Source organism: Cricetulus griseus, assembly GCF_003668045.3.
Source record: "Cricetulus griseus strain 17A/GY chromosome 1 unlocalized genomic scaffold, alternate assembly CriGri-PICRH-1.0 chr1_1, whole genome shotgun sequence".
Lineage (NCBI taxonomy): Eukaryota > Metazoa > Chordata > Mammalia > Rodentia > Cricetidae > Cricetulus > Cricetulus griseus.
Genome location: NW_023276807.1, coordinates 152,935,543 through 152,956,884, shown reverse-complemented (window position 1 = coordinate 152,956,884; position 21,342 = coordinate 152,935,543). Strand labels below are relative to the sequence as shown.

At 34.5% G+C, this 21,342-nt stretch overlaps 1 protein-coding gene across 1 annotated transcript; it reads left to right on the top strand.

Moving 5' to 3' along the window:
• Window positions 1-16,875: 16,875 nt before the first annotated feature.
• Window positions 16,876-21,014, top strand: Csn2 (casein beta). The gene is made up of 5 exons (XM_027389238.1): window positions 16,876-16,947; window positions 17,640-17,663; window positions 18,819-18,842; window positions 18,927-18,968; window positions 20,400-21,014. Exons 1-5 carry the CDS (start codon window positions 16,876-16,878, stop codon window positions 21,012-21,014), a joined length of 777 nt encoding a protein of 258 aa, XP_027245039.1.
• Window positions 21,015-21,342: the final 328 nt, after the last annotated feature.

The window sequence follows — 21,342 nt, the reverse complement described above, 5'->3', positions numbered from 1 at the left end:
ATATTAAGCATTTATCTTCCTGAGCCTGGGTTACCTCACCCAGAATGATTGCTTCCAGCTCCATCCTTTTGTCTATGAATTTCATAATTTTATTTTTGTTAATATCCTAACAATATTCCACAGTATAAATATTCCACATCTTACCCAGTTATGGATCCAGATTGCTACAATAACATCTGACCTGGCAAGACATGCCCACTGGTGCAATAGTAGCATCAGCACCATGGGAGTAAATGATCACATTTTACTTGGCTTTAATTTCTATTGTACAGATAAAACCCATTCTTGGCACTATTGTCTGCCCAGGAGTGTGTGGCTAGACAAGTGATAGGCCCAAGGGAAGAACTTACTACTATTATTCTATTAACTGAACATAACATTATATGTACTCTAAAAGAATTGTTATATGCATAGATTCATGCATCATTCAACTCTAACCAGAGAACCTACTATTGAAATAGAAAGTAATTAACACAGAGAGCCACAACTGTCCAAAGTTCAGTGATTAAGAGACTTTGGAATTCTCACCTCTAAGTATAAAGAATCAGTATATAAAACATCCTACCACCAAGACTCAGGGATCAATGTGGGATAAGACACCTGCCAATATTCTAGTCACCTGTCCTCTATCAGAGGAGTACCTCTTACATGAATACTTGTCCACCAAGAAGCCTTGTCCCTCCAGTTAATTCCCTATCACATTCATGGTCTCTTTTTATATATTATAATGCACACATCATGCATGCACACATCAATACATACACATAACCAACTGAGTCTATGTAGTAGTCACTGTGTCTATGTTTTCTGGGCTGACCACTTGGTATTGGGTTATCCAGTTCATTGATTGATAGGTTTTTGTTGTTTAATTTTTCCAGTTCTCTGTAGATTCTGTATAGTCGAAGACCCAGCTAGTTATGTATTTCTCTCATTCTATACTATTTTTCTTGCTGATACTTTTTCTTGTTGTATAGAAAAATTAAATTTAATATAGTCCCGTTTGTTGACTTTGATAACTATTTCCCATTTGATTAGAGTCCTTTTATGAACCCTCTTGCCTTGAAGTACATTCCTTGTATTCCTCTAGAAATTTCAGCATTCCAGAATTTTTTGTGACAGGCTTTCTCTGTGTAGCCCTGGCTGTCCTGGAACTCTCTCTGTAGACCAGGCTGGCCTCAAACTCAGAGATCAACCTGCCTCTACCTCCCTAGCCTGAGATTAAAGGCATGTATCATCATTGCCCAGATGAACATTTTGGTTGTTAAATGAAGGCCTTTCATCCATTTAAAATCTATTTTTTCCTTTAGATTTTTTTATTTCAATTAGAAAGAAAATTATTTTATATGTCAAATCCAGGTCCTTTCCCTTCCCCTCCTGCCCTGCCCTAGCAACTAACACCATATCTATCCCATACCCTTTCTGCTCCCAAGGGATGGTGAGGCCCCCCATAGGGGGTCTTCAAAGTCTGTCTTATTCTTCGGGATAGGGCCTAGGCCAACCTCCTTGTGTCCAGGCTCAGGGAGTATCCCTCCATGGAGGATTGGTTCCCAAAGTCCATTCCTATCATAGGGATAAGTACTGATCCACTACAAGAGGTCCTATAGATTTCCAAGGTCTCCTCACTGATGCCCAAAAATCTATCTTTGAGCTGGCTGAGAGATGTAGATTTTATTTTATTCTTCTGGAACTTGATATTCATTTTTGTCAACATCATGTGCTAATTAGGTTGTTTTTCCCCAGGGTATACTTTTGATGTATTTGTCAAAAAATAGATGGCATCATATGTTGACTTGAGCTCCTAGTTTATTCCAATGACATACTTTTGTGCCACTATCATTATGCATTTATCACTACAGCTCTGACCTATAATTTGAGGTCAAGTATCCTAATTCCATCAGAGTTCTTTACTGAAGTTATTTTGCTTTTGCCTGGTCTTTGGTGTTTCCTAATGAATTTTGCTTTTTTAAAGAATTTAATTCTGTAAAGAATATAAATGTCTTTTTAAATTAATTGACATGTGTGTTTATACAGGTGTATGAGTGCTATTGCACTCATATGAAGATCAGAAGACAATTTTGAGGAGTCACTTTTATTCTCTTACTGTAGATTAAAAAGGACTATACTTTCTTACCTAAAAGGAGTGAGATATAAATAGAGAGAAAATAGAAAACTGTGGATATGTCAGACAAAATCCACAGCTCTTATCCATAAAAGAATAATATATACCTTACTGTGGAATCTCTTTGATTAACCACAGCCAAAGAACACATAGTTTGGTAATCCCAAATTCTACATTTCAGTGTGGAAACAGTTTCATGTGTTTTGTGGTTTTATAGAACAAAGAAAGTCATAAATCAAGGAAAATTTGAAATATATTACTGAGTACATCTGAAATACAGTTACATTGATATAAAGCTTTTAATGCTTTCCGAGCTTTTGGGTTGGTGTAAGCTAGTGAACTAAGTTAATAGATCCTAAAATGTTTTTAACCTGTTAGTCATGAGATATTGGTCTGACAAAGAGGTAGGTAAGGAATGGTGGTTCTAGGGGCTAGAGCTCCAAGATAAGGTAACTAGACCTTGGATCTGCCACATTCTAACCTTTGCACTGTTTTGAGTCTCTAATCAGTCTCTGTAGACAAAGCTCCTATCTAGGAGTTATTCTTCACAGTACTAAGGAAAGCAATACTGGAGCACAAGAAAGATTTATTAAATAATCCCAAAATCTAGCTGATAAGGCCATTGCATTACAGATTATGTGGAATATGACAGCAGATTGAAGTTAACTGACTTCAAAAACAGTTTAAGAAATTTTCCTTTGTTCAGTTGAAAATGGTGAAATGATTGATGATTCATTGTGTGAATTTGCATTCCTGATCTGAACTACAGAACAGAAGGCTATGTAAAGGATAAAGTACTTGTATTTATTATCTTGAGAAATAAAATGCATTTCTATGAGAAATGGTAGTGCTATTGGATTTAAAGTATGAAATGCTTGGCTGTAGGTCACTGAATCTGCTTCCATCAGCTACTGGATATAAAGGGGAGGGAGGAGGAACTGAGGTTGGTATGTAAAATGAAAAAATAAATTTCTTTAAATAAAAAATATGAAATGGAAGGTATAAAATCACACAGAAATTAGAAATGTCCATAACACCAGGTACACAAAATATTTTAAGGAAAAGCCTCTTCTCATTTGCTATAGTATTTATTATCATTATATGGAAGCATCCAGGAAGTATGAACAATCATGAATGATGGGAAAGTCAATGAAGTAACTGGATAGAATCCTGAAAAAGAAATGCAAAGCGTTATCTCAAAAACTTAAAATGCTGTAGATATTTGCTTGGTAAAGAAAAATTTCATGTAGATAATATGAAATAATATGACCAAGTGTCTGAATGAGTACCACAGACAGCATAGAGAATGAAATTAGAATAAACCATAGAAAAATTAAACATAACAGCTGGCATCTACAACTTAAAATTCTTTCAAATTTATCTGTGATTAATTTGTGTGTTGAGCCTAGCTTGTCTTTTCATTCTCATGTGTTGCTTTCAAATAATATTTCAATATATGTTACTTTAAATAGAATCTTAGTTGCACTCCAATGCTTAAAGTGGATTGCTTGAGTCTTTTACTTCCCTATAATAACCAGTTAATTTTAATGAAATGCCCAAATGTATTTTAAAAAGTGAAATTAGCTCATATTTTTTGATATAAGGGTAACTCCTCTTTTACCTGTGTGATAATCTAGTAATTTTTACTAGTATTTTATACTACATAAATATATGGTATAAATATAAATATAATATAAATATAAAATTTATAATATTTATTGTTGTGCCTAAAACACTTCACTCTCTAAAATTTAATTTGCTAATATTTATGCATCCTTATGTTGCAACTATGTTATTGGTTTGAATTTATATTTTTCCTGAATTTGTTGTAATCAGATATCTCAACCTCATTGTCTTATAGATCACATTGGAATGTTATTATAATGCATATCCAGATACCATGGTTTGCATCTGATTTCTGCCTCTGAAGTTCTCCTACTTTTTCAGCAGGGACGTGCTCAGCTCCTGTGAGATTGTGTTTTGGGAAGAAGAACTTTAAGGACCCTGGACAGCTCTAGTGCCATAGAGAATTCAGTCATAAACCTTCACACTTTGAACCCCTTAATACCCAGGAAAATGTCTAAGGGATATATTAGATACCTTAAACATATTATTGTATGTATAATATATGATACAACAGAGTGGAGATTATATGAGTTTCAGGAATAATGGTTATCAGGCAAGGAGACAAAACTGATAAACTCCTCCCAGAGCCACCTCCTGATTGGGGTTAATCAGATTCTTTTGTTTATGAGCAATTCTATAAGTAATTATACTTCTAGAAGAATTAAAATGGACTTCAATCTGGTCTGATGGGTTCGCTTTCTTTCTTTTTCTCAACTGTGACATTACCAGTAAATTTTGGAACTAAACACATTCCAGTTCCATCTTACCCCTTTCAACATTTCCTGTGGTTGGTAGTCAAAACGAGAGGGTTGCAATGTAACATCATTTGTGGAAAGTCAGTATTGGTGTCTACTGGTGTTTCCATTGTCACACATCTGCGATCACGTCTCTGCAAAAACAGAAAGAGAAAGCTAGAAAGATTCGAGACCATGTGACTTACTACTGTATCTGTCCCTAATGAATTCCATAGCCTGGAGTCAGTGTAGATGTGGGTGAACTGTGTGGTGCTATTCTTGCAGCTTTAAGAGATTTTAAATTGTGGTCCCCCGGAGAAGGGGAAAGAGACAAGATCTCCTGAGCAAATTGGGAGCTTGGGGGGAGGGGAGAGGGAGAGAGGAGAATGAAAAGGGGAGAAGAGGAGGGAGTATGGAGGACATGAGGGAGGAGAAAGGTTCCCCTGCCCAGGTGCAGGCCTATTCAGATGCTTAGGAGCATAGAGATGCAAATTAGGAGGCCATGGTAGCCTTACTGGCATTAACAATACAATAGTGGGCTGGAGCTTTCCTGTGTTCCTGTTAGGGAAATCCAAAGCTGAATCTCAAAATATTCCATAGCAGAACTATTTTGGTCCCCCACAAAAGTGAGCTGATAAGAGAACACTAAAGTTAAATGTAAACACACTAACTGACAGCATAATAAATTATTTAACAGTATTTAGAAATTAAACATATTAGATACAGTCCTGTAATAGAGTTAACGAAAATGATTCAAGGATTTTTACTTGAATATTGAACTGGGCAGAGGTGGCGCATTCCTTTAATCTCAGCACTCCAGAGGCAGAGGTAGGCAGTTCTTTATTATTTCAGGGCCACCCTGGTCTACAGTGAGTTCCAGGACTGCCAGGGCACAGAGAAACCCTGTCTCATAAAACCAAAGAAAAAAAGAAAAAGAAAAAGAAAAAGAAAGAATTTTGATATTAATGAAAGCTTATAATGAAAGTAAACTTGAAAAGAAGTGAGAAGAAAATGCATTCATAGTTTCACTGAGAAATTTACTTTTAACCATTTATTTATACCAATTATGAAATGAGAGCATTGGGGGAAGATAAAATAAGAAGTCTTTCAATAATAAGGATAGAACCCAGACAGATAAGTTGTCACAAAGAAACACACACACACACACACACACACACACACACACACACACACACACACACAAGTTGGTAACAACAGTACATTATTTGATACATAGTTTAAGAAGATATTTATCAAACACAAGTATAGTATTTGATGTATCAAAACATTTTCTTTTGTGAAAAGTTTTTAGGTAAATGGAAATGAGTTAAAGAGAATGAATAGGCGACATAGAAAATTCTTTGCAACATTAATAACATAAGTACTAACAAATTAAAGATGTGTTGTCTATGCTAAAAAACATTATGGAAAGTTTGTAAAACAGCAGCAACAAAGAAGAAAGTTGACTGTTGTAATGAAATAACTTAGGCAAGTTGTTTGTGTAACAAATAGATCCAAATGGAAAACATCCCTCCTGAAGGATTAGGAAGCCTTGCTTGCAGAAGCTTAAGATTCTGGAATCTCAGAAAGGTACAAGAACCAGAAACTCCTGGAGTGTCCATAAGCAGCAAGCAAGTGATAGAAGATACACAACTCCCACGGAAAGTTCATTAAAGTTGGGCAGAGGGCTATAGAAATGTGGGTTTGGTGAGTCCTCAGACATACTGAGATGGTTTTACAACTGCATAGCTGCTCTTGGGCAGTCCCATGCTCCTCACACAAGTTCCTGTATGTAATCCTAGTAGGTTCATTTCAGTACCAATGAGCCTAGGGAGGATTATTTCACTTTCTCTGTGATTTGTGTTAGTGCCCTATCTTGAATAAGCCAACCTTTGTTCTCATGTCCCTGAGAAATATCACCCAATGTACTTCTGTCTTAGAGTTTTACAAACATAAACATTTTCACAATGGAACTTGTGCAGTTTTCCTATGAATTTTAAGCTAACACTTAAGGTTAACATAAAAATAATTATTGAGAAAGTGAATATTGACTACTGAGGAATACAAATAAGAAAGATACAGTGGTTTCTAGGAAATAGGGGAGAAGGAATACACCATTCCTAATTCTACATCATTTGTTGAAAGATTTCTAGAGTCTACTCACAGGAACTCATATAGGTGCTACGACAGGGCTACCATATTTTAAATTCTTTCTGCATAAAATGTTACAGTAGGTGATATGCTTTATTCTAGTTTCTACTTGGTCAGTTTTACAAATAAACAATTTAGCCAAGATAGCAGAGTAGAAGTCACATAGATATTTTACCTTTAGCCAGGACAAGCCTAAAGGGTCTGAACAACAAAGGTGCAGCCTCCAGATGACCAGCCTGCCCAGAAGGCTGGGCATTTAAACACACCAAAAACCAAGCCTACTATTCAAATACTGCCAATTATAAGATCATGTTAAGGAACCTGAAAATGATGCTCAAAATCTGTCTCTAAAAGCACCAGTAATCAACTTGAAAAAGTGATTTTACAATAGGAGTTTGTTAAGAACAGGAAGGTGCCTTCACTGCTTCCTTCTGGGCATTTGTGAATAATTAGGAAAGTTCACCCTGGAGTAAAGAGTCACAGAAATAATGGAAATATCAAAGCCTTGCTTCTGTAGAATCAGTACTGTTTTCTCTGTCTCAGGAAGGACAGAATGATGTGGATGACTATACTGCAGCCCATTGTTTATTTCAAATGTGTTTCCCCCAGAAAATGATTCAAATTACACTTTTACAATATTTTAGAGTATTTTATGCATAGGTTAGATGCAAACATTTGCCCAAATTCATTATTTTTTTGTTGAGTTTAAGCAATAAAATTATATTCTTCTTTAAAATAAAATGGCTCTAGGAGCTTGGTATTATGTATCTCAATAATAATTATGTTCTAGAATTTGGGAATTTAGAGTATTGCGTTTGAATTTTTATGAACTCATGTGTCTGAATGAAAGCCATATATTTGCACAGTAGAGAAAAGGAAGGAAAGCACTGTGCATTATATTCCTAGGAAACTTTAAAATCCATTTGCTGGCTACTGTTCTTATTTCTGAATGTTGTAGATACTTTTGCTTTTCCACAGGCAATGCATCTCTAGAACTTTCTCAAGACTGTAAAATTATACAGGGTATAGTAATTATTTAAATATGTCTGATTTTTAATTTAAAATAGTTTTATATAATATAATGAGATTATTATTTTCCTCCCCCAAACTCCTTCCAGAGTCTCTCCACTTTCCCTACCTATCCAAATCCATACCCTTTCTTATCTCTCATATTAGAAAACAGTCAAGCATCAAAAGAAAGGAAAGAAAAGAAAAAGAAACAAAATAATGGTTTAAAAAGAAACAACCAAATGTGAAAAGAACAAAACAAACGAACAGAAAAAAAGAGTCAAAGAAAAAGCACAAGAAACATATAGATGCAAAGACACACACATTCACACACAGAGTAATTGCATAAAGACACAAAAATCAGAAATAATATATACATAAAATGCCTGTATGGGGTAAAAGTGCCCAAACAGCATTGTAAGACAAAAACAAAACAAAATAATCTTTCAAAAATGTCACTGAGGTCATTTTGTGTTGGCCATTCATAGTTGGGCTTGGGGCCTGCTGTTAGGACTGGGTTGTATCTTCAGTGAGACCCCATGGAAGAAAACTATGTTTTCCTTTGTGAGGGGCTATCAGTTGGAGATAGTTTCCTGGTTAGGGATGGAGGCTTGGACCTACTTCTTCTCTCAGTACTGGGACACCCATCTAGCTTAGACTGTGGTGGCCCTGTGCATGCCACCAACGGTCTGATTTTAAAAAGTGAACTCTAGTTGTTTTGAATTGTTACATAACATTTTCTTCCTATTCTCTTTTGCTCTCTACTTACATTCTTGCTTAATTCTTTCATCACTAATTCATTTACCTAAGATTTGGAATCATGCTGTTAACAGATCTGACCCTGAAAAACAATACTCCAAATCCTCTATACCAGTGGTTCTCAACCTTTCCAATGCTGTGACCCTTTAATACAGTTCCCCATTTTGTGTGACTTCCAACCATAAAATTGTTTTGCTGCTAAATAATAACTAATATTTCTACTGTTATGAATCATAAAGTAAATATCTATGTTTTCTGATGGTCCTAGGTGAACCCTGGGAAAGGATTGTTCAACTCCCAAAGGGGCACAACCCACAGGTTGAGAACCACTGCTGTATACTATGACATACTTCAGGAAACACACAGTGATTGAAATATTTGAAAATCATAATTAAATTTAACGTTTATTCATTTAGGTAGGAACAGTATAATGAAAGCATTATTTTACTCATTATTTTGTATGGTCATTTCCAGGTGTGCAAAAAGATGGGATATGTTTGTGGAATAGCATACTATCAACATAGTGGTGTCCTCCTGTCATAGTAATAGCCTCATTGTCAGGAAGAGTATCAGATTGCTCTAAAGATTCATGTAACAGAATATGGCTGATATTTACTTATTATCTAGAGCCAACACCATGGCCTTTGGTAAAAGTGTGGCATTAATTTACAAAGGAAGTATCAATAACTGACTATATGTATCTGGCAAGGGTGTCATTTTACTGGCACTTAAAGTTGCAACATCAAAATGAATATTTATAGAAAATATCATGTTGAGATTCCTCCTGTTCCTATTTTCTCTCTTTCTTCTCTACCAGTTCAACCTCTACACTTCATCACTATTCCTAGCTATTCAAATGGGCACTGAGGCTCTTACACGAGTCCTCACACTTGTGTGCAAGCACCTTACCATCAAATTATCTCACCAACTTTCACTAGATTGTATCTTAAAATTTCTACTTAAGTAAAAAATGCGTATCTACAATCCCACTGAACTCTGAGCTCTTTGCAGTTGCCAGAGTCTTCACTGACAAAGCAAACATTAATAACCATCACAGGTGTAACACCAGTGAGTTACTAAATTGGTGGCTTCAGACAAACCCCCATAAAATGACACTAATGACCACTAATGATAATCAAGTGTTGCTTCCTTTATTCTCCTCTTGTTCTCTTTCACGTGTACAACAAAAATACAAATATCATATTACTTAAGTAAAATACATGATTTTCCCACTAAACTATATGAAAGATGAAGACAAAGCCATACTATCATATGACTTCTTAATATTACAGAACCTCTTTAACAAACAAGGTAAAGGACAACCATTTACAAAAAAATATGAGCTCATTGCAGGGTTTTAATCAGATAATAAAATTCATACTGGAGATGCAATTTTAGGCTTTTGAGATTATTGATTATATTAAGACTTGCAAATAGAAGTGATATATATGAATCCTAGGTACAATCAGAAGTCAGATCCAACAAAAAACTCAAATGCCAGGGAAAATGCCCAAATAATATTGTACAAATCAAGCAGAATAAATTTCCAGAAAGAAAGCTTAATGATCTTATGTAATTATTTCAGTGAACTCGATTGTTACTGAAGGTCTTACAAATGCTTTCTTAATGTGAAGTGAAATACTGTTACTATTTGGCTCTGGCTTAAAGGAAAATGAGAACTAATAAGATTTCAAATAGGAATTTTACAAATAAACAGTTGCTATTATCTTTTTTATTATATATCCTTTATCAGAATACACATATATGAAAATATTGTCTATGAATGATGCAACAAACCAGAAGTAAAGCAGAATGGGAAAATACTTGCAGTCAATATGCTGGATTGTAGCTTTTTAGGCTAGAGGGTGTGTTAGAAATTTGATTAGATACAGATTCCTTAATAGGAGAGCAAGAGTGGAAGGCTAAACTTATCTGAAAAAACATGGAAATAACTTTAATTTCTCCAAGTACCTAATGAAAGAGTTTGATTGCTGGGAAAAACCAAAGTTTTGAAGGTGAAACTGGTAGCTTTCTTTTGCATCCATATCACAATGTCTAATTTATTCTACCAGGTTCCTTTTACAATCTCTCTGAAGATTGAACAGTGTTACTATGGGCAGCTTTGTCACTCAACTGCTTTACTGTAGTAGTATGAGACGCTGCTTTCCACAGCAATCTTCTTGAATTCAGGGGATAGAACTTATTTCTGTGTCTATAACATCTACTTTCTTTAGAATATTGAGAAAAGTTAATTAACCTGAGATAGACAAATAAAATGAATATGAGCATGAAGTTAGATATTTTTCAGCAGAGAAGTGAACACAGAGAAGAAAGTAGAGTGGAGAATGTGATCATTGGAGAGACTACCTTGTCATAACCTGTTTTGTAGATGGCATTAGATTGTAAGATAATATAAGAACAGGCAAAACAAGAGGGAAAAAGAAGACAGGCAAAAAGAATTATAACAAGTTGGTGATAATGAGTAAGAGTCTGAACAAGATAAGACAATTCTATTAAGAGATAAAAAAATATTTGGCCATGGATAACAGTGCCAAGATTAAGACATCTGCAAATAACATTAGGTCTATCAATGCTTCATAAATCTCTCATGGATGTATGAAATTTCATAATTCTGTGTAAAGCAAAACAATTAGGGTCTGATGAAAAAATATCCTATTATTTAGTGTTATTATTCCAGGATGTTTGCTTAGGGAATATTTTGTAATTCTATGATTTTGCTTACATTTATAAATCAATTTAAAACAAATATTTTGTTTAATATATATAATTATTATATTCAAATAATCATATTATTGAATTAAATTATTCCATTTACATATTAAATACGATTGTCTATTCATTTTATATATAAATATTTAGTTAATTACATTTGCATTTGAAATATTACATTGATTGGACTGCTTATTTTCCTTCCCTACACCTGTTTTTATTGAAGAGTGTTTTGAATATTATTTGGTACTGCCTACATTTCTATACAATCATAAAATAATATAATGTCTCTGATCTCAAGTTTTCTCATTTCAGTATGGTATCTTAAGAACATTTTATGAATGGTATCTAGGGTCTCTTCTAATCTTTACTTTTGAATGGTGGCTCACATTATTTTACTCTTTGTGTTGCAATTTTCTCTTTTTATGGTATTTATATGTTACATTTAAGGGTCACTCATCTTATGTTTGCATATTTCAGACCCATCACCCAAAGACTTTTTTGTTTGTTTTTTGAGACAGGGTTTCTCTTTGTAGCTTTGGAGCCTATCCTGGCACTTGCTCTGTAGACGAGGCTGGCCTTGAACTCACAGAGTTCTGCCTGCCTCTGCGTCCCAAGAGCTGGGACTAAAGACGTGCACCACCAACGCCCAGCCCATCACCCAAATTCTAAGACATATTGCATTGTTGAGAAATCACAGTGGCTATAATTCTTTGTCTGTGTGTGTATGTGTCTGTGTGTAAACTATAGCAAGACTGGGTTGCTGTGCATTGCTTCTTACACAGTTGCTGTCTAAAGCTTTCCTTACTACAAACCTCTGGTTTATTTAAGGCTTTTAGCTTTTTACTTTTCACTGGAAAATTTTCTTGCTTTAGTTTATTACTTGTGCTTTTCTTGATGGTCATTTTAATTTTCTGTCTCAGACTAACCAGTCAGTATATTGATTAAAATATTAAAAGTTGGTGACAGAGTCCCAAGGAAATGCTGTAGCCATTGCACAAGATGTAAAGCACTTTCCTGAGAAAACTAAAAGGAAATGTTGCATAAATGAATGCTTACTGTGTATTAGTTTTCTTAGAAATCATAGTGTTGCCTATGGTGTTGCCAGTCTGGGAAGCTAGCACAGGATGCACGGGGCAGCCAAAGTGTTTCATAAGATGGCTTAAGACATTGGAAGAATTTCAACATTTTATTTCCTAGATTCTCCTTGTCTTAAAATGCTCAGAGTTTTAGTGTGAATATCAACTGAAAACAACAAACAAACAACAACAAAATATAATAGGTGTTGACTTTGGTTTCTCAAGTACTATAACACAGATTTGACGATCAGAAGAGTCACTCTCTCACATAAATTTAGTGTGATGTCAATGTCATATCTGTTCAGAAAAAAAAAAAAGATGGTAAAGTTTTTTATTTGAAAAGAGAAATTGTCTTTTACAGACAGAGAATAATAGAAAGTAATATTTTAAAATGACCAGTATCAAACACAAACAGCTAAATGCTTTTATGAATATTCGTCATTAAGTAGGCAATGAAATTTGGGACCTGACATTTGTAAGTCTTTGCAAACAAAGTATTTTGAGATCTCCTTCAGCTTCTGCTATGGTAGTCCTGCAAAGACCTGTCATCCCTCTAGATTTAGCTCCTTTTTTTTCTTTGCCCAGAACTCATTACTCTGTGTGTCTTCTCTCTTTTCCTCTTTCTTAACCATCATCTGAAGTTAACCAATTCTCCCTTCCCTGACTGTTGCACTGTATCACAGCCTTGTTAAGATGCACATTACTCTGCACAAGTTGGTTTTCCTGCCTGCTTTCCTACGAAGAGTGTGTTTGAACTGTTTAGCATTTCTTTATTGCTGCGTATGGGCTACTATTGAAACACCTGGGAAAATGTATTTAATCTGGAAAGTCCCTCCTTCCATTGACAACTATTTTGCTGCATGCATTGTTCATGCAAGACTATTTTTACAGTCTAGTCATTATTCAGATACTGTTTTTACTCTAATGTTGAAATTCTTAAATTTTTGTTGACTTGTTCATATTCAAAATAGTAAGGAAAGGATGACCACACAACGTTAACTTCTAGACTTTATATCTTAATATACATATCGTATTCTTTAATCGTCTCTTTCAGTCCTCTCTTAGGAAAGCTGCTATGTTTTTTCTAATAGGCTTTCATCTTTTGAATGTGACTTCAAGCCAATGAAACCCATGAATTTATTGTCACTCTTTGGTGTGTCACCACCTTTGATCCCTCCACTGGTCTCTTTCTCTTAACCTATAGTTCTTTCCTGTGCCCAACACCTTGCTATGATTCTGGTTATCTTGATTATATGGTAACCTTCTTATGGATCTTTTATCCTCTTCTAAATTTCTCAGTAAAACAAGCTCATTAAAATAGCATCTCCAGCCGGGCGTTGGTGGTACATGCCTTTAATCCCAGCACCTGGAAGGCAGAGGCAGGCGGATCTCTGTGAGTTCGAGGCCAGCCTGGTCTCCAGAGCGAGTGCCAGGATAGGCTCCAAAGCTACACAGAGAAACCCTGTCTCAAAAAACCAAAAACAAAAAAATAGCATCTCCATGCATTCATTAGAGAAACTGATTGGGTTTCACTGACACTAACATTCCATTATACCATGTATCTTGGTCATATTGATTTCTATATCCCTCTCTTGTCACACCCTTCTTGTTAGCTTCCTTTTCCCAAATTGTCTCCCTTCCAGTTTCACAATTAGCTCACAATTCCCTATCTAATTTCAGCTTGTTTTCATATCTTGATCTGTAACAGCTGATATGTCAATCACCATACAGACATAGCCTATTTATTTCTTTAGTTTCTCCTACTTCCCATTTTAATGACATCTTTCTTTCCATAATTCAAGTCCCTTAGTACCATTTACCTATTTAGAGTCATTAAATATCCATTTTAGAGTAAATTAATAATTTTGTATAATTACATCTTTTAACTTATTGCCAGGTTTGTATTGCATAATGTTTCAAATCCAAACCATTTTATAATACTTCTTTATTTTAAATCTTCAATATCATTTCATGTTTCCAATGAATCATATCAATAAAATATCTGAAATTCACAAGCATTTGTGACTTGCTTCTATCAAACACCTGCCGCAATACCTTGTACTGTCTACACTTTATGGGTCCTCAAGGTTGCCATATTTTACCATGGATTGATATTTCAAAATTCTACTTATGCTTTATGACATTGCTAAAGTAGCAAAATCATAAACTTATCTTTCTACATTCAGCAAATATATATCATTTCTGTATTAGACAAATTAAATTCAATACATTGAAACAAAATGCTACATTTAAAATTGAGGGATTTTTCACAACAAAATCTCAAAAGAGTTAAAGTACTGCCTGTGGGACTTAACACGTGACCAAATAAAATCACTTTTGAGATAGATGTGAAGTGGGTATGATAACTTTACTATTAAATATAACGTGACTGAATAAGTTACTTGACCACTGCTGTGTTCCATTCTTAACTGTTAAATGAGAGAAAGGAATAACTTCAAATTGTTTTATTTAAAAAAGATAATAATTTTAATGTATTTAGTGGTTTATATACACTTAGCATTAAGTAAAAAGTCTGTAATCACTACTATGGTTATTATAACTGAAGTAGAAAAAGATAACTGGTTATTAAATAAATAAATCTCTATGACATCTTTAAGAAAAAATCAGAATGGAAGGAGGAGGAGGAGGAGAAGAGAGAGAGAGAGAGAGAGAGAGAGAGAGAGAGAGAGAGAGAGAGAGAGAGAGAGAGGAGGCAGAAAAGGTAACATATTTACTGGTGTTGGCTGTAGAAAACCGAGGCTTTATATACTTGGGCTTATCCTCAGGCCTTTGTGCAAACTTTTTGCTATAGATTCATAGTTTTATTTTCTATACAAGTTTTACAGATTCCTTCTCTGATTTGTTCTATTGTTGTATAAAATACATCCCTTTGTGTAGTAAATATTGAAGTATTTATTTTTCCCAAGTCAGGTGAATGTGAGTGATCGTTGCACATGACTAGCGCTATCATATAATCATTGAGTTCTTAATGCTCAGGTTAGGATGAAGTCCTGACCTCTGGAAAGCTTTGTGTACCTCCAAGGTCTCCATATAATTGCCCACAATTGAGGTTAAAGCCCCCACTAGAATGCCAAGAGAACCGAGTCCACAGCACCTGTGTTTTAGGCTGGAGGGCTAGTCAGTTATTTTAAGATATTGGACAATTGGATTTCCTGGATGAGTTTCCTACACCAGCTTCTGAATTGCTGCCTTGTTCAATGTACCCCAGAATTTCTTGGGACAGACAATAGAAAGAAACCATTTTCTCATCATGTGAATTTCTTGGAATTGGAGGAACTTCTCAATATCTTACAAACCACAAAATTAGCATGTCCTTAAATACAGTATATATACAGTCTCAGAAGCAGACAGACCATCATCCTCCCAGCTTCACATTCACTCTTGTCCTCCACGAAAGGTAAGAATTTCAGACATGTTTTGACATATTATTTTCATAATTTATTTAGAACTAAATTAGACTAGAAATAATGGAAATAATATAATTACAGTTTTTTGAAATTAGATATTTAAGAAGTAATGAGATTATTTTAAAAGCAAGGCTTAAAATATAGAAATGTCTAGAAAGATTTGGTAAAAATTACAATGGCTATTGGCTTTATGAAAACAAGAACATGTAACAATAAATACAAGGCCAGTGAATGGTATAAAGAAGAGACTAAGGATTGACTTCTTTAATAAGCTATCTTATTTGATTTGCTGTTCTTTAGTAATAAAATGTACTCAAATTATATCATGGAAAGATTGATATTTCTTGGGCAACAATTAGAAGCAACAAATTACATGTTTTGTACACAAGAAGATTACAACCGTAAAACTTGTCCAGAGTCTTGGAATTCTTGATCTAGCTCATAATGTTTTACATGTGAGATATTAACAATTGTAAAAATAGAGACAAAGTCTTCTGTTTGTAAAATAATTGTAGGAAGATTAGATATTACTTTGAAACCATGATTATGGAAATAAGATGAGTTGAAAGAAAAGTGGCTTATAGTGTGCCAGGTAAAAACAAAGTTCCAGTTTAAAGATGGATACATAAAATGGTAAGGATAAAATATAAGAATTGCAGTGGGATTCTCCCTACATGCATAATCTACAAGGGTACAAATTTCTTTTAAACTAAGACAATTAAATTATATGGAAACCCATGGAGGAGTCTTTAGACAAGGAAAGGTTCTTAATGAATTATGCAGCATCCATCCAAAAAACCCAAACCAGCTTTTTACTAATGGAATAATTTTCCACCGTCAAGTATTGGAAAGAATGCTTTGTAAACATATCTAAATTTTTATTTTTCATGCTGAGATCACTCACCAGCAACACAACAGTTTATGCACAGTCTATTATTTCACTCTAGAAGTGAGGCTCCCTAGTGCTGATGTCTTCATAATCTGGAAATGCTGAATAGTTTTTTCATTAAAAGGGTTCCATAGTCATGACTTCTTCATAGTTTTGTAAGGCGCCCATACTCCCATTAACAATAGAGTGCTAACAAAGAAGAAAGGAAGAGAGCTGTGAGCAGAAAATACTGCTGGTAGCTGCTGAAGTCTGAATTTGATGTTAGACATAGGATATTTAGGAGCCAGAGTAGATTTTAATTGACTCATCCCTTACAACTCGTTCATCTTTTCATTCACAGGACCTGACAGCCATGAAGGTCTTCATACTTTCCTGCCTTGTGGCACTTGCTCTTGCTAGTGAGGTGGGTAAAGAAGCTTCCTATGTAATTAAGATGTAGTGAACGGTCCTCTCACTTGTAGACAGTAACAGTAGTGATGGCTCAGTGTGTAATTAATGGAGAGCTTCAGATCTGTTTATTTAATCAATGCTTCTTTGAGAGTCACAAAGTTTTGTTGTCCCAAAGTTCCTATAGGCTCTCAAAACTGGAACAAATGCTTATTGTGTTATTGGACCACCAGTTCCAAATGAAAAGTAAAACAGACAAGAAGTAAAACAAGAAAATAGAAATACATCAAGTAAATATAACTCCACAGAAGTAGACTCACACACGTGGCTTCAGTATCTCATTCTGGTGATAAAGTGCATGCATTTCTTTGATAATCAGGTCAAGTCTTACTGTGTCTGCCCAAAGGGAAATTCAGAGGAAGGAACATATTCAAGAATTGTGGTAGACTTGTAGGCATAATAAAAAAATGCCTAGTAGAAATTAAAGTAACTTCTTTTTTCCTCACTCATCAAAAATTCCCCAAGTTCATCCAATGTAGGAATGTGCCAATAAAAATTATTAAATTATTAGAGAGAGTAAATGTGTTTTCAAGATTCTAAAAGGCTTATAACTTTTTTGGTTTTTAAGTTTCTGAAAGAGGTAGATGACATAAAAATGAAATAGGAAGGATATTTAGTAGCAAGGTAGATTTTGTCACTAATAAGTACTTTTATTTCTTTTTACAAAAGGAATCACTCAGCATATCCTCTGAGGTAAGAGGTTTTATTGAGAAAAAATTTTAATCCTAAAATAACTATATTTTTAATGATCTGGAAGTCCTAATTGGATCTATAAATTAACACATTTGTATTACTAATGTTTTTGCATACTGAGAGCATTTCCAGCAGTGAGGGAAAGCAATTCTGTCTCAGAGGCAACTTGTAGACTTAGAACACCAAAGTGCTTCTTTTCTGTTGAGTTACATTGTGTTAGCCACACTATAACATATTCCTGTTTGGTAAATATGCTGTGCATTGTATTGGGAAGAAAAATATCTAGATAGCTGCATAATTAGAATTTTCCAAGTTAGTTTCTTATTTGAAATTTTTAACTGCCTCTTCTACACCTTTTTATTTGAGAAGCTCACAATCGTATTCTCTGCCAAGAGCTCTCCCTAATTTGACATGCATTTTTATTATTACTATGTGCTTTTTATGGATTGCTCATTGGCTAGTAGCTACAGTCCAAACTAAAGACAGATACCAATAGAAATACATACATGTGCTATACTGGGTAGGCCTGTTTGCAAAAGGATGCATTTGGTTATTAAAGTTGTCATTAGGTAAATAAAAAAGTAAGATGCAATATAGTCCTAAATGTACCTGAGTGTATCAAATAGATACACTCAGTCTTTACCTTGAACTATTTATTTGTATGTGTTATCATTTGTTTATTAGTGAATACAATTATATACATTTCTTTTCAGAATTCTACAAATGCTCAGAGGAAGTGTTTGTTTCTCATAGTTTATTTGGAGGCTAGTATATTAGCAAGTACTATAATAAGTACTCTTAGCTGTCATTAGACTGTATTTTCAACTCTGTTTCTGTGTTTGGTTTTAAGAATTAAATGGGATTTAAAGATCATTTGTAGCCAGAGAAAGAACTATGGTTGTAAAGGGAATTAACATTGCTTAGATGTCTCTTTATATACTGTGCTCACTCATTCACTTTTCTCTCTTGATGACACTCATCTTTCTTGTATACAATAGGCTTATACAAAATGTTTTAGATAGTTTAAATATAAGATTTCATCAATTTTCCTATTAGTAACCTATTAAAATAGCTTACCAGATACCTTAATTTTAATACCCATTGAAAATACTATTTACTCAGTAAAAATTAATTATTTTTTTTATTTTTCTGAAGGAATCTTCTGAAAGCATCAGTAAGGTAAACCCATTATATTTAATATCCATGATTTATTCATGAAGATAAAAGTTTTGAGATTTTTAATGTACACTTTGTTTCTAACAGAAACTTCAGATGGTTGGACAAATGGAACAGCTGCAAGCAAGGGTAAATTGCTCTTGAAGAGTTTATGTCTTGGTTTTGTGATGTGTAATGAATGCCAGAAAATAATTATAGCATGTATGTTCATAGCAAACAGTGGTCATATACCACCAGTGCTATGAAAGCATACTCAAGTGTCAATGTATTTTCTAAATCATGATTGCAGTTACTAGTGGTATTATCTGTTCTTAATAATTAACATAAGCATTTCCCCAGTAGAAACAATGTCCTTTTTATTTTCTAAATGAATATGATGATGAAAGGACACATTGAGAATGTGGCAGAAATCCTATACTGAACACCTGCCAGAAGAATAATATTGCTTATTAGTCTCTTTATAGTTCATTTTCTTCACCTGTAAGCTGAACACAATCTTAATTTTTTTCCATGAATGCAATTAATTGGCCTTTAGTAGAGTTAATGGTTTTAATTCACATTTGGTTTATGAAAACATTTGTACTTTATGTTTACCTAGTCTTAAGGGCATTTCTAGTTCAAAGATAAGTGGAGTGAGATATGGAACAACTGATTGGACCACTGCTTAAGCTGTATAGTAGAAGAGGTTGCCTTCAAATCAATGCTTTTCTGAATAGTGTCAAGTTCCACTATTAAATCACACTTACATAATAGTTGAACTTTGATAGTTTGTTTTCCTCAGTAAATTGCTTGTTGCTCACATTTTTCAAGTCAAATTAAAATTTTAAAAATTGATACATCTTGAAAAGTTTAAGAAAACTATTTTTTCAAAGAGAAACCTTTCTATAAGTTGACCAATATTAAGTGGCTGGCAGAATTTAGCACAGATTAAGGCTGATTTTTCCTTAAAACCAAATAAAATAAATTTTAGTATTGTCCCAGTAAACATTTTAAAATTAATTTGCCTTCAACTATACATGAACAATGAGTTCTATTATCAATCTACAAAAGTTGAGAAATCAATGCGTTTTCATACCTAAGAATACATAACTACAGATGTAGAGGTAGCTTGGGAAAAAATGAAAAGATTCTAAAAAAATCTGAACATCAATTTCATTTTGCACCATAATTTTTCTACCAGTAGAATAGGTAAGGGTGAAATCTTTAAGAACACTTTACTTATTTTCTTAGTGTGACCCAAGAGAATGTCTTCTTATTTTGTGTATCTTTCAAGAATAAGTTGAGATCACTTCTTACTGTGTATCCCAGGCGTGCCTAGAATGCACTATTTAGCTTAGGTTGGCCTATAGCAATCCTCCTGCCTCAAGCACCAACTGATAGATTTAGAGGCATCAGACAACATACTCAGCTAGGCCAAGGCAGTCTTTTAATCAAATAAAACAAGATAGTTTCTTAAGCAAATCAATTCATTTGGCCGATTATCATTGGCTAAAATATTATTAATAAATTGAGAAAAATAATGTTGCTGAACTGTGGATTGAAAGGTTCTCTTCTTTCTAGGGTGTGCTCCAGAATAACGTTCACCCCTTCATCCAATCACAGCCTCAGGGCTTTCCTTACGAACAGCCTATCTCTTGCACTCCCCTTGCACAAAACGCCCAGCCTATTGCTCAAGCCTCTGTGGTGCCTTCTCTTGGGCCTGTCATTTCTCCTGAAGTGGAAGCCTTCCTAAAAGCTAAAGCCGCCATTCTTTCCAAGCAAAAAGCCATACACTCTCTTAACCCCGAAACTGTGCTCTCTCTTTTTAACCCTCAAGTCCTCAGTTCTGCTACCCTTGCAAACCAGCACATCCCTCAGTCTCAGGTCCAGCTCCTGGCACAAGTCCTGCAGGCTTTCCTTCAGACTCCTGTGGCTTCTTCTCAGACCCAGCTGTCTCTTCCTCAGTCCAAAGTTCTGTACCTTCTCCAGCAAGTAACACCCTTCCTTCAAAAAGATATGTCTTCCCAAACTCCTCTGCAGTTCCCAGACCTTCTGCTTAAGCCCACCCTGCATTCCCCTGCCCAGGAACCAGCTCATCCCATCACTGTAAGTCTAAATTTGCTTCCTTTTAAATTCCCCTCGAAATGTGTGTTTGATGAAGTTAATAGAAGAAATGCGCCCTCTAGAATGGAATAATAGATATGTGATTCTTTAATAAACTGATGATCTTCAATATGAACTATAAACTAGAATCACCTGGAGATCTTCACTTCAACATAATTTCCAGTGCCTAGTACCTTACAGATTTTGATACAAGTGTTACAATTGTCAAGACAAAAGTTAATGGCAGGTTGGAAATATTATAAGAAGGCTGATTTAACTGGTCAACTGGGAATTCTGACTTAAAGAGTACTAAGGTTGACTAAACCACAGTTAAACTTGGCAATTTATCAGATTTGAGAAACAAAGTTTCTTTCGCAGTGTTCTAAAATTTCTTTGTGAATATATACTATTCACATATTGC

Bases quoted from the DNA above. Each gene is read 5' to 3' on its own strand.
- Csn2 (XM_027389238.1), top strand. From the start codon at position 16,876: ATGAAGGTCTTCATACTTTCCTGCCTTGTGGCACTTGCTCTTGCTAGT. The intron at 17,664-18,818 runs GTAAGAGGTTTT...ATTTTTCTGAAG, and splicing joins CACTCAGCATATCCTCTGAG to GAATCTTCTGAAAGCATCAG. The intron at 18,843-18,926 runs GTAAACCCATTA...TGTTTCTAACAG, and splicing joins CTTCTGAAAGCATCAGTAAG to AAACTTCAGATGGTTGGACA.